This window comes from Eublepharis macularius, chromosome 15 (assembly GCF_028583425.1).
Source record: "Eublepharis macularius isolate TG4126 chromosome 15, MPM_Emac_v1.0, whole genome shotgun sequence".
In the NCBI taxonomy this organism is placed as follows: Eukaryota; Metazoa; Chordata; class Lepidosauria; order Squamata; family Eublepharidae; genus Eublepharis; species Eublepharis macularius.
The window spans coordinates 16,660,210-16,674,158 of record NC_072804.1 but is presented as its reverse complement, the minus strand read 5'-3'; the positions used below and the strand labels follow the sequence as shown (position 1 = coordinate 16,674,158).

The window sequence follows — 13,949 nt, the reverse complement described above, 5'->3', positions numbered from 1 at the left end:
ATGAAATCTGCCCGATAAAATAGCTGAAGGAAGAACATTAAATCTGGCCAGAGAAAAGGCTCTGCGTAAATTGGGAGACAGGAGTTGGTAAAGGTATACTGCTGGGAAACTTACATTAGGGAAAATCCCCAAGTTTAGGGGAGAACAAGTTCTATTAGCAGAACTATAGAGGGTTTGTAACTCTAATCCCAAAAGACTGGATTTTATTTTTGAGAAGGCCCCAGACTCAGATAGCAGGGATAAAGATTCTATAGATAAATTCAAGGAACTTATTTTAGCTTCAATACAGGCTGACCAACTAGACCATATTTAAATCGCAACAAACTCTTCCATCCAAATTTGCAAGGAAGCACCAAAACTTTGACATAACTTTCTGAACCAAGGCCAAGGCAAGTTCCTGCGAAGCGAGTTTCCTGAATAAATGGCATTATTAGTATGCATAAAGTTGTCTTCTGCATCTGATATTCCAGAGCTGAAAATACACCCTAAAATGCCTTATACAACAAAAAACATAATTACAGAACTTTCCAGCATTACAGGAAAAAAATGTAAGCATGAAGTGGATTAGGAGATTTTCTGGCTGATCCAGAACAGGTGATTTTAGAACAAACGGCACCAAATTTGCTGGGTACCAAGCCTTCCATCTCTCCTAAAGACCTTCCAAGATTTAAGGGGATTTGACAAAGGGGTCCCTTCTACGGACTCCTGAATGAGGTGTCCCCAGCCATTCTGGTCTCTGTTATTTCTTATGCGGGAAATGCCGTGCTTTAATCCATCAAAACAACCTCCAGTCCCCCTCAGAAGAGAACCTTGGTTATACCACCAGCAAACATCAAGCCACCCCCCCAAGAGAAACTGAAAAATTCCCTCCTAAAAAAAGATCACTCCCTTCAAGAACAGAGCAACCTCCAAAAAATCCAAACCAAAAACCAAGCAGACAGCAAGAAGGAACCGACGCCCGACTTACCGGGCGGAGGCTTTGCAGCCGGCGGCGCAGAGGGAGGAACGGCTGCTGGTCCCAGCTTCCTCCTCCCCGGCGTGCTCTTCGGTCTGGGCGGCCAATCGGTTTGAATCTTGGCCGCCCAATCGGAGCAGCCGGGGAGTGGCTGCCGGGGGGCGGGGCCAACCACTGGACCTGGAGGGCAAGGTTCTCCCTCTGGTCCAGTGGCTCTGCTTTTAAGCAGACCCGGCTCTGCCTCCTGGCAGTCTGCGCCTGGATGCGAATCCCACCCTCCACTCCCGGTTTTCTGCTGTTTTTTGTCACAACTTAAGCAGGCAGCTTTGGATCAGATCTCTATCCGGGGGACCAGGGCCACGGCTTTGGTACCCTGTTCAGGGGATTCCCATATGGAATCTTGGGAGTGAGGTGAGGGACAGACCTGTCCGGGGGTTGCCGAGGTGCTCACTCCCAGGTGACGGGGAATCAGGCAGGGGTATACACCCATCTGATCCCCTGTTAATGTCACTCCTCGGTGCCCCCCCCTTCAGCGGGGGTCCTGAAGGGGGGGAGGGCTCAGTGGCTGGCAGGCGGGCCAGCTTTGCTCGGGATCCGATCCATATGCTTGCCAATGCTCCTTGTATGTTCTGTTCTCAATAAAGTTGTGGCCTATTTTCCTCCAGCTCTTGTGTTGTTCTAGTTCTTCAGCGTGCCGTCCTTCCCTCCAGGCCTCAGCATAGGCTGCAAATCTAATTAAAACTAAACCAGAAAAAAGTGAAAAACCAGGGCATTGTGCACCACACACACACACACACACACACACACACACAAACTAGATATGAGATTCCTCCCTCCCCAAAACACAGAAGCTAATCAGGAAAATAAAACACTAAACACAGAACCAGAATTTTAAAAATCCTCCACATTCAACTCCAAACCACCAGCACTAAAATGCAATATAAAAGCAGCAGCAGCAGCAGCAGCAGCAGCAGTAGTAGTAGTAGTAGTAGTAGTAGTAGTAGTAGTACCACCACCACCACCACCACCAGCCTTGGTAACAACAATAACACAACCAGCAACACAGCTACAAAACCAGGGCCCTTTTCACACTGCTTACCTTGACTCGCAACGACGCGGAACATTGCGCTAAAAACGCAGATCATCGCGTTTTCTCGCGCAAGATTTCCGCGAGAAAACGAGATGTTCCGCGTTTTTAGCGCGATGTTCCGCGTCGTTGCAAGTCAAGGTAAGCAGTGTGAAAAGGGCCCAGGAATATCAAGCCACTATTGAAGAGCCTCCCTCCCATGCTGGCTGCTTTCACACATGCTAGATTATGTATTTTCAGTGCACTTTAGAATAGTTTGCAAGTGGATTTTCCTGTTACATTTTTGGTGCTGTTTGCTCTACAAACACCAGCTTCTTACACCTGGAACGATTTCCTGTTCCTCCCCAAATGCAACTATAGAACCCAAGATGGCTGGGGGTGCCATGTTCAGAGGTCTGTAAAGTCGTCCCCTTTGTCCAATCCTCTTCAAACTTGAGAGATCTTCAAAGCATATCTTGGTTCCCTACAAATTTGGTGCCATTTGCTCTAAAAACACCTTATCCAGACCCTCCCATAGGAAACAATAAACCCATAAATCCAAGAAATCTGGGGGTGAGTGGGGGGAATAAACCTGAACCAGCATAGGGAAACCCTAAAGTTCACAATTACGGTCTTTGTGGCCCCTTTAAATGCCAAGTGTGAATTTTATTGATTTCCCCCCCCCCCCGAAATGCACACCCACAAGCTTCAGGCTGTGTTTTCCATTTATTATGAGGCAGAGGCCATGAAATCCAGTGGTGTGAAGGCCTTGTTGGGTTGCTTATCTCCTGTACAGTGTGGGACAGCCCCCCCCTCTTGCAGATGGGTCATTTCACTCACCCTAGCCCCAACAGCATCAGCAGGAGTAAAGTAGGAGGGAGCAGTGAGCCCCTAAAGCTGATCTTCTGTGCCCCTTTGGCACGTCTTCCCTGTTCCTAATTCTTATATTTCTGAAAAACATTCTTTTTTGCAAACTGTTGTACGATGGATGGTTTCTGAGAGCAGCACCTCCTGAGGAAGCCCCTTCTTCATTTATGGCTTACAAGGAATTATTTTGGGCTAAATTTAAATTATGAATTCATATAAATGTTGACTTGTGTCAATATGTAAGGATCACAATTGTGGATCCAGATGATTACTTTTAAGTGTGCTGAATGCTTTGGGTGCCCAGAAGAATGTTGGACTTTTTTCCTGTTGAATGGCAGACACCCCTCTGCAATGCCACGTCTCAAACGGCTTATTATGAAGAGAAGAGCGCCAGCTGGTGTGTGGAAGCTGCAGTCCAAGACACATTTGGGGCCAAATTTCCTTTGGGCTCATGGAATTAGCTGCACCGTTCTTTGAAACAAGGCTGATGATTCTCTCTTTGTTGCCTTACAGTAAACGTGACAATAGTTTTTGAATTGATAATTTACACAGAAGATTACAACTAAAAGGAAGGACTAACCAGTTTGTGACCATTAGGATTTTGAAAATCAAGTCCTCCCCATGCAGCGTAAAGAGATTCAGAGCAAGTTATTTTGTTAGGACAATATGGAACATGGCTTTTCAGATGGGGCTGAGCATTGCAGCCAGGGAGCTTCAATGTGGTTTCAAGGCATAGAGAGGAAAGGCGGGGCGGTGTATGACAAGTGGCAGGAACAATAAAGAAGGGCTGCAAGAAGAAACAGAAGACAGCTGAAGCAGGAGAGAAACCTGCCCCCACACGGCACTTTTGAGATCACAAGATCCGGGGCAAGGGATACGCGTTGACGGAACAATTGCCTGCCCTTCCCCTTTTTCAGAACAAGTCAGTGGAGTGCTGAGGAAAGGGGATGGATCAGTGGCCAAGCAAACCACTGGTGAAAGGGCCATACCTGTGATTACTCTGGTGGTCAAAGATAGTTTGATACTCACTAAAAGAACCTAACTCTTGTCTAATTCACATTTGATGTTGGGAGCCAGGAAGGTGCTTTCCCACAGTTCCTTCTCATGGCGTTCCAGTAATGTGTACTTGTTGGTACTGTATGGATGAGACCATTGGCAAGGTTCCTGTGCATCCCAACGTCACCTGCCAGTGGCATCATTCTGGTGGCCATTGTTGACTTCACATACAGGGTTCTAAAATGCACATGTACCAGGAGGGGCAGGGAAAGAAGCTATAGGGAGAAAACTCTGATGTCTGATAAAAATGCATTGGAGGGATGGCATATCTGCAAAAAACAAAATGGGGAAGCCATTTGTAATACAAGAGGGGTACTCGATATATGGTGTGTGATTAAGATAATGGGAAGAGCATCTTTGCATTTAATCAGAGCTTTTATTTTCCAACTGTATTGTATTATGATTGGTCAATTGGTCAGCCAAGCAGTAGGCTGATCATTTATCATAAATCTGCTTCATCGGGAACATCATGCAAAGAAGTTAAACGGCAGTTATGTGTTCTAAATAAAGTGCTGTTAAAAAGTTTTGAAACGTAAGATTGCACGGAGAGCAAGAGAGATGATTCTTTGCCAAACGATGTCACAAGAGCTGCTTGGCACCATTGCAAGTTGCCATAGAAATAAGTAGTGGCCCCCTTTTGCCTCGCAGTTCCTGTGGTGGGCTCTGTCTCTGTTGACTGGATCTGCTTTGTTGCAGGTGAACTCTGTGAAGAGAAGCTAGATTTCTGTGCCCAAGACCTGAACCCATGTCAGCATGACTCCAAGTGCATCCTGACGCCCCAAGGGTACAAGTGAGTCCGGCATCTCTTTTGTCTACTTTGTTTGTGTTTTTAATCACGCCTTTGTTCTCCTGAATGGCCACGGGCTCAGTTTTCATGAGGCTGAACTGTGCTGTCAGCCCTCATTCAAAGGAGTTGTGATCACCGAAAAATGGCTCAATAGATTTATCCCTCTGCTTGCATGGAGCCCCCATGTAATAACATGAAGATTCTCTGTTGAGTGTCCAGTTTCCTAGCAGTGTGGATTAAGTAGGAATAATGAAGAAAGGAGAGTTGTATTCTCTGTGTCAAGACACACAAAATCCTTTCAAGGCCTTGGACTAGGAAATGAATAATTATGTTAAATTAAAGCTGGATTATGGAGCTGTAATTACAAAATGGGTTATTTGCACGACACATTGGAAACCATTATACGATAAGGAGATTCATCACCAGGAAGGCTAATCTTTAATTAAATGAGATCTTTAGTATCATTAATTAGTATGCATACTTGAAAAGTGGGTTTTAATGGACTTTAGATGAGTAGATTTAGGAATACTGCTGCTCTGACAGACACCTGTTTTATGTGCTAGGTTTCGTTGTGCCAAAATTATATTAGGACAATTGTGAGTTGCTATTGTAAGATCCAGAGGAGTTAGCCGTGTTAATCTGTAGTAGCAAAATAGTAAAGAGTCCAGTAGCACCTTTAAGACTAACCGACTTTATTGTAGCCTGAAGTTGTGGCTCTCAAAAGCTTATGCTACAATAAAGTTGGTTAGTCTTAAAGGTGCTACTGGACTCTTTACTATTTTGTTATTGTAAGGACATTTAAATACCAATTTCTCTTTTGAGTTGCCAGTGTTAATTTGTGCTTATGTGTGAACATATACCTCTCAAGTGCAATTTGTATTTTGATCATAGAATCATAGGGTTGGAAGGGAACTCCAGGGTCATCTAGTCCAACCCCATGCACAATGCAGGAAATTTACAACTATTTCCCCTCCCCACATGCCCAGTGACCACTACTCCATGCCCAGAAGATGGCAAACACCATCAGGATTCCTAGCCAAACTGGCCTGGGGAAAATTGCTCCCTGACCCCAAAGTGGCGATCGGCCTTATCCTGGGCATGTAAGAAAGGGTCACGAGAACTAAGCACTGATGTAACCCTTCCAGCTCTCCCTCTCATGATCTGCCTAGGTTCACAGAATAAGCATTGCTTCTAGCCTCTGCTTAAAAACCTCCAAAGAAGGAGAGCCCACCCCCTCCCGAGGAAGCCTGTTCCACTGTCAGGAAGTTTTTCTTCATGTTTAGCCAAAAACTCTTTTGATTTAATTTCAACCCATTGGTTCTGGTCCAACCTTCTGGAGCAATGGAAAACCACTCTGCGCCATCCTCTATATGATAGACCTTCAAGTACTTGAAGATGGTTATCTTATCACCTCTCAGTCGTCTCCTCTCCAGGCTAAACAAAGCCGGCTCCTTCAACCTTTCCTTACAGAACTTGGTCTCCAGATCTCTCACCATCTTTGTTGCCCTCCTCTGGACTCGTTCCAGCTTCTCTATATCCTTCTTTAGTTGTGGTGCCCAAAACTGAACACAACACTCTTGGTGGGGTCTAACCAGAGCAGAGTAGAGCGATACCATCACTTCTCGTGATCATGCTTCTGTTAATACAGCCCCAGGCCACATTTGCCTTTTTAGCTACCATGATGAATTTTAATAAACATGGTTAATTCCTGTTCATGAAGGTTTCAGATATGGGGACAACTGGTGGTAGGCTCCACCAAAGCAAACACAGCCTACCTCAGCCTGAAGAAATTGTGGGGAATCATTTTCTTTCCTCCCAGTAGCAGTTTCCAGCAAGCCTGCCTCAATCCCCAGGGGGGCTGCGGTCACTTGCTGATATCAAAAGGCAAAATTCCAACTGACATGTGAAGCCTCACTGGCAGTATAGAAAGCCACCACCAGCCTCTTTTAACTAAACCTTCAGCTGTGGAACCGAGAGGCAACTTCCGAGCCTAAAAGTAAAGGTACCCACCTGTGCAAACGCTGAGTCATTACTGACATCGCATCACGACATTTTCTTGGCAGACTTTTTGTTACAGGGTGGTTTGTCATGGCCTTCCCCAGTCATCTACTCTTCACCCCCAGGAAACTGGGTACTCATTTTACTGACCTCGGAAGGATGGAAGGCTGAGTCAACCTTGAGCTGGCTACCTGAACCCGGCTTCTGCCAGGATCGCACTCAGGTTGTGAGCAGAGCTTGGGCTGCAGTACTGCGGCTTACCACTCTGTGCCACGGGGCTTGGTTTCCCATCCCTGCCAGGTTTTAAATAGGAGGTCAGCCGTGCACAGTAGGCACTCGGTAGGTTGAGTCCAAAAACAAACAGGGTAGCATGTAGCAAAGTGGTCAAAGAACTGGATTTAGATTGAAGCCACAACTCTCAATAACTCCACACCAAATTAAGAACAGGAACTGATTAAAGCAAACTGCAAAAGCAAACAAAATAAACACAGAAGTATGTGCAGAAGCACAAAACAACAACAGACTATTTAAGCTTGTTCCAGATGTTGCCTTCAGCAATGTTCAGAGTCCAAATGGGGCCCAAAGACAAAAGCACAAAGGTTGCTAGCACAGGTATCTGCCAGTTGTGTAGCATTAAGGAACAGGAGCAAAAGCAGGATCAGGCCCCCTTCTCTTCCCTCTTCTCTGACTTTAAGATACCGAGGAAACAACTCTTTTCAAGACTAGCCACCTGCAGCTGTCTTGAACTCTTAGCCAGTCAGAAGGGCCAAAAACCCCTCTGTCGACAGACTCGGCCGTGGCCTGTCCTCACAGGTAAGGGAGGGGACTCATCATCCCACCCCCATAAGGCTGCATGCCAACAAGCCAAGAGGCCAGTGCCAACCTCCGTCAAGCTTTGTCCTGGAAAATTGTTTCAAGTTTGCAGCTGTGGATCAGGCCTCTTATCTGGCTGGAATAGACAGTGCGGACCAGCTCCAATCTCCCCAAAAGGGGGGGGGGAATCTCAAAAGCCTAATCCAAGATGTTTTAAATGAAAAAGAAATGAAATGAGTAAGTGAATGTCACTACTCCCCAGAGTATTTTAAAAGTACTTTTCCCACCTGGAAAAGTATTTTTTTCCCTGCTAAAAAAATTAGAAATTGAAGGTGGAAGGGGGAATTGAAAGCAAAAATTGTTTCATATTTAATCTGCCTTTCTCACAAAGACTCAGGGTCTATTAAAACGTATGTGCCATTTCTTTCCCAAGAGAGGCTGAAGGCAGCTCACAAACCAGTAAGCCTCTAGACATAAGGAACGTACGCTACTTCCAAACAAACTCTTTATCTGCCATGATTTGTTCACTTGTTTTTTATGGAGCATCCAGATAACATTGTGGAATCTATGGCGTTCCAATATTACCTGTGTTATTTTGCTATCTTTTAACAAAGACTTCGCTTGTGGCATTTTGTTTCTTCTGAAAAGGCCATTAGAGTGCCAGACTGACCCATGTAGACAACCCAAGATTTGTTGAGGCTTCCCTTAAAAAAAATCTTTCTTCTCTTTCAAGTCTGATTGCTTCTTTTGCTGGAGTTTGAATAAATACTTGATTATCAGAAAGAGTGGAGGTTTGGGGTGGGGGGGGAGATTTACAATGCATCATGAATAGTGCAGCCCCAGACACAGTTACTAAAATAATTTTAACTGTCATTACAGTAGTGTTATAGCACTAAGATTTTTAAATGAGCAGTGACTTTGGCTTGCTACAAAGTAGTTCAAGTTCAAGTTAGCCTTTATTGGCATATATCAACAATTCAAGTTATCCACTTACAAAAAAAGAAAAACAAAGTTAAAAGGATACTACATTACAAATACATAAATACAATTATAGCTTATTTCTGTGATATCCTTTGACGCAACTTCAAAGCAGAATGGAGAAACTCAGCCACCTTCTCGGTGACATCAGGAAAGGAATCGTTCAACAGTCTATAGACTTTGAGTGAGTCAGAGCAATCCATTATTCTAGCTAGAACAGATTGTAAATATGTTTGATGTATACCAGCGTACAAATGACAATGCAAAAGAACGTGTAATTGACTCGACACGTTTTTGTTCACATAAACAGCATCTAGCTGAATAGGCTATCCTGTTTAATCTGCCATATAGAATGGCCGAAGGCACAGCATTACACCTGGCCAGCGAGAACGCTCTACGAAGTTGTGGCACCTGCAGGAAAGATAAATATGGAGCCATCCTCCCTACAGTGAGGGGAATCTCAAAGCTCAGGGGACAGCAGGTTTTAGTAAGCTACAAAGTAAACAAAAGTGTTTCAGTTACTTCAGAGCTGACAATCATTCATGAGTTTTGGCATAGAAAGCCCCAAGTGAACAAGAAGTAATTAAAACAATGAAACAGTAAAGAAACTAGACAGAAGCGGATGGGAATTTACCTCCAAATAGACACAGAGTAGGGTCTTTTTGGCAGGGATAGATCTTTATAGACTATTGAGTGTTATGTGAACCTCGCCTGTTATGATCTTCTCTTTCTTTGGGGTAGATTTTTCTTTTAATCTCCCCCTTACACCCTCTGGGTAGTTTGCTGCCACCAGGAATGTATTATTCCAAAATGTTTTATTCAAATTTCCCCTTTGGTAACGTGTTTGAGCGTCAGGCTCCTTCGTGGTTCTACGTGGCCCTGAGGATAGGAATGGAATATAGCAATGACAGCTACTCTGGGATATAACAAAACAAAATAAATGTTTATTTTTCAAGAAGCGTATTGGTTTCATAAAAGTAGTTCTCGGTTCTTAAAGTTACTTCATTTCCTCTCATTCACACAGCTGGCCTCTCTTTCCCTGACTGAGTGTTCCTTCACAAACATGCTCAGTTCAGGCTCCACACAGGTCATATTTCTCTCATAAACACTTCAACATACTCAGGCAGCACACAGCCAGCCTGTTTTCTTCTCTCTCTCAATCCTTTCTCTCTCAGGCGCACACACAGTTTGCCTGCTTCAAAGAGAGTGAATATATAGTCTCCCAGACCCACTCAGTTCAGGCTTCCCCTCGGGTTGCCTTTCCCTCCCAAATACATGGACACCCTCAGGCTGCACACAGCTCGCCTCTCTTGCCCTGAATGAACCTTTTCCTCTCCCTCAGTAACTGAAAACTGCCTTCACTCCGCCCACTCTCTGTCATCAACCAATCACATCACTCACTCATCTCTCTCTTTCACCCCCACTCTTCACCTATCTCACCAAACATTTAAAGACACATGCACCCATTTACTTGAAATCATTACATCCCCCATTTAAATTCCACTTGCAACTGAATACAGAAAATGAACAACTGAGCAGTGCAAAAACGTTGCTGTTTGGAACCAGTCTAGGTTGGACTTGATTCTCTTGGAACCAACACAATCAAGAACTTAATTTCATCTATGTGTCTTCTGTGCAGTCCCACATGAGAACTGCGTATGCCAGCATATGCGCAGTTCCCATGTGTGCTTGCACAGAAGAATACCCCATGAGCAACAGTTACAGGTAGGTGCAACCCTGTTTTCAAAATAAAAGACTTCAGTCAAATAATGGCACAGCCCAAACAACAGCCCTATTACCAGTAGCAAAAAATTCTCAGCTCATCAGTTTCAGCAGAGGAGCAATTTGCTATGATAAGAGGCAGGGTTAAAACAAGATCTCGTCAAAAAGATAACCAGTTGACTCAGAGCGGGTGAGGGCCACTTGAAACTATTGTTAGATAGCTAAAGTAGGATTGACATGAAATCTAATCTAGGAAACAGCAGGATAAAACAAGACAAGATGATCCAGTAGGAAGTTACAGAGGTATAGCTGAACTAATTAACATCTGCAAGGGGGAAGATTCAAGATATTAACACTTCTGTGAGTGAGATATCAGATTTCCTTGTTAAGATCTGGTGGGGAGAAAGCCGTATCAAACTTATGAAATAATTCTAATTCAGCAATTTTGTATTGAATTCTGCCTTAAAGGTTAGTTTATAGAAGAATGGTGACTTTTAAATCAGCAAAAGAATGCCCTGGAAGATTAAAATATTCACCCACTGATTGTGATTTTTAACATCAGATTTGTACCCATTTATTTATTTATTTTTGGTATAGGGACGGATCTCTTTGTCCAGTGTACACAATAGAAGGGCATTGCTGACAACTCATGGCATATATTATGTTGGAGAATAAGCAAGCGAATGAGCCTGAGATGGTACAGCTAAGGTTATTAGGTCCTATGGTCATGCTTCTTGAGACTATATAAGGACAAAATTGAAATCTAGGTTTGCTGCAAGGTCTGGTTCCTGAGTCTGTGTCTCTGTTAGGTAGTCCGTTGGTGTAGGTGAAAAGTTGTTTTAGAATGGGGGGAAGTGGTGTCTGTAACTGCAAAAAAAAAAAAGGCCTCTGCCACTCAAGGTGTGTGAGAGAAAGATACCATTATCATGGTAGATTGAAGGTCACTAACAATCCATTTGTCATGACTGGATAGCCCAGGTGAACCTGATCTCAGCAGATCTCGGAAGCTAAGCAGGATCGACCTTGGTTAATAATTGGATGGGAGACCTCCAACAAAGACCAGGGCTGCAGAGGCAATGGCAAACCACCTCTGTTAGTCTCTTGCCATGAAAACCCCACCAGGGGTCACCATACGTCAGCTATGACGTGAGGGCACTCTCCACCAGCAGCAGCAATACATTTAACTGGTTTGAGCTGCAAGCTGCAGATGACAACAAGTGTTATTTCCTGAAGACCTCAATCTACTAGTCAGCAGCTGCTTCTAGCCTAGGAAGAGCAGTGGGCACTGGGAATATGTTTTGCCCTTAAAGGAGGCAAGCAAGTTGTTCATCAATTTCCCAAAGACAAAAGCATTGGCTAACACCTAGGGCCCATCTCCAGGAAACAGATGCATCCTGGCCAATACTTGACATAAGGGAGCCATCTGTGCCTTTGAAATGTTCTCGAAGAAGCAGGCGGTCTCCAGGAGCTTTCATAGGGGGTTGCTGCATCATGTAAGTCAGCCGCTGAATGCACTCATCCCTTTTTGGACCTTCCAAAGCTGCAGGCCTCCACCAGAGACTTGGGAGAGTGTCTCGAGAGTGCCTCGGTCCAGTTAACCTTCCTAGGAATCAGTGTCCCTGAAGGGCGTGCTTGCATCCTAGCAAAGCTTTTGGAAGAGATGGGTAGACTCCTGTAAGTTTGAAAGAGGATCACCATTTCCCAGGGTTCAGTGGGTTTTTTGCCATGCAGCAGCACTGTCATCCCTTTAAAGTTGTCCAAGTCTAGTCAGCCAGCTTCCAGAACACTGGAAGGTTTGTGCCTACACAGGTACTTGTTTTGTCTTGCAACTTTCAAGACCTCAAAGAGCTAAGAGTCCCTGCTAAAAGCTCCCTGGAGAGCTAGGCAGGCACCATTTCTGATGGCCCAGTAGTCAGGAAGTCAGTATGCTCATTTCTGTGCTTACAAATGGAAGGAATATATATGTTCTGGCAGTTTCCCCCCCTGAAAAAATTCCATGGTGATGTGACCTACTAAGTTCTAGATAACGATCTTGTTAAAATAATCTTGACTTTATTTTATATTATTTAGTGTAGCTAGATGACCTACAAAATTCTAACTCCTTTATTTTAGAATTTTGTAGGTCATCTAGCTACACTTAAGGGTTTCAACAGCACCTTAAAGACTAACGGAAATTTATTCCAGCACAAGCTTTTAATGAGTTAGAGTTCACTTCATCAAAATTTGTCTCTCATTTTTCATCCACAACAATGTTTGTTGTGGATGAAAAATTCATTTCTGACCGTGCTAACTTGATGTAAAGTGTACTGCTGATTCCATCTCTGTTTGCAAGTGAAAATGTTTTAACCCCAAGGCAAAAATATTATAATATTTGTCTGGGTCTCCCAAAGTTTGGGATTATATATTTTCTCATTTTGAAAATGGCGTGTGTGACTGCAGTTCCAAGAAGAGCTGTCAGAATGATTCATGGGAGCCCTCAAGATGTACACTCTGAATATTTGATATAATGTCAGATAATCAGACGGAATAGCAAACAAGACATAACCTACATGCATTAACTTGTGGTCTCTCGTGCAAAGCGAGGCCTTCAATCAATATTCCAGCTTTCAGAAGCAACCTCTAAAGGGTTTTTTGTTTAAAGAGCAGTATCACAATGCCTTCTGGAAATCTGTTATTTTTTTTCTAAACACCACTGTATTTTTTTCTCTTAAGCCTGCTGCTTAATTGTTAAGCATCGAATTCGCTTTGTGTTTTCCCATTCTATAGATGTGATTGCACACCTGGCTACGTAGGAGAACACTGTGATATTGACTATGATGACTGCCAAGACAATAAGTGTAAAAATGGAGCACATTGTACTGATGCAGTGAATGGTTACACATGCATATGCCCTGAAGGGTATAGGTGAGAGCAAATTTGAGGGCATGGCCCTAAACAGCCCAAACCTACTACTACATATGAAGACTTACTTTTGTGACATAACTGTCTCTTTGTTTGTATCCAGTGGTCTTTTCTGTGAGTTCTCGCCGCCGATGGTCTTGCCTCGCACCAGTCCGTGTGATAATTACGAGTGTCAAAATGGAGCTCAGTGCATCACCAGAACCAATGAGCCTGTCTGCCAGTGCTTGACAGGTTACCAGGGCGATAAATGTGAAAAGCTGGTCAGCATAAACTTTGTGAACAAAGAATCCTACTTGCAGATTCCTTCGGCCAAGATTCGTCCTCAGACCAATATCACTCTCCAGGTAATGCAGGGTGCTCTGAAATAAACTGAGGATGAAATAGTGTGAGACGTACATCCAATTAAAAGCACGCATATCTATAAAGAGAGCCTTTTTTGACATCATTGCAGAAGTGGGTTCCAAGATGCATTTTCACAACTTGGATTCAAGGCTAAAAGATATGTGTGGTAATGAACATGGGTCTGGGAATGCGTCCTTCATTTCTCCACTGGAAAGTGGTGAGAGTGAGTGGAGGACGATGAGCAGAGGAACGTGGCAGATGGGTGGTGTTGAACTCTCCCCCTAGCTGCTGTTTTCCCACAACTTTGGAGTTTTCAAATGTATGCTTACTACATCAAGTGGAGATAAGGAGTTAAAGGGGAACGTTCAGTAGGGGAGGGAAGAGTTAATCAGGGATCCCTGACTGACTATAGCTACCTTAATCAGGGATTCCTGTTTGGTTACAGCTGCCTTAATCAGCAATCC

At 43.9% G+C, this 13,949-nt stretch overlaps 1 protein-coding gene across 2 annotated transcripts in view; it reads left to right on the top strand.

The window, feature by feature from the left end:
- The window catches only part of SLIT2 (slit guidance ligand 2), a 402,035-nt gene that overhangs the window by 367,353 nt on the left and 20,733 nt on the right, over positions 1–13,949 (top strand). For both annotated transcript variants that reach the window (XM_054998712.1, XM_054998711.1), the window contains 3 exons: positions 4,641–4,734; positions 13,009–13,146; positions 13,247–13,487. In XM_054998712.1, the coding sequence (XP_054854687.1) occupies positions 4,641–4,734; positions 13,009–13,146; positions 13,247–13,487 (473 nt within the window). The remainder of the gene's footprint in view (positions 1–4,640; positions 4,735–13,008; positions 13,147–13,246; positions 13,488–13,949) is intronic.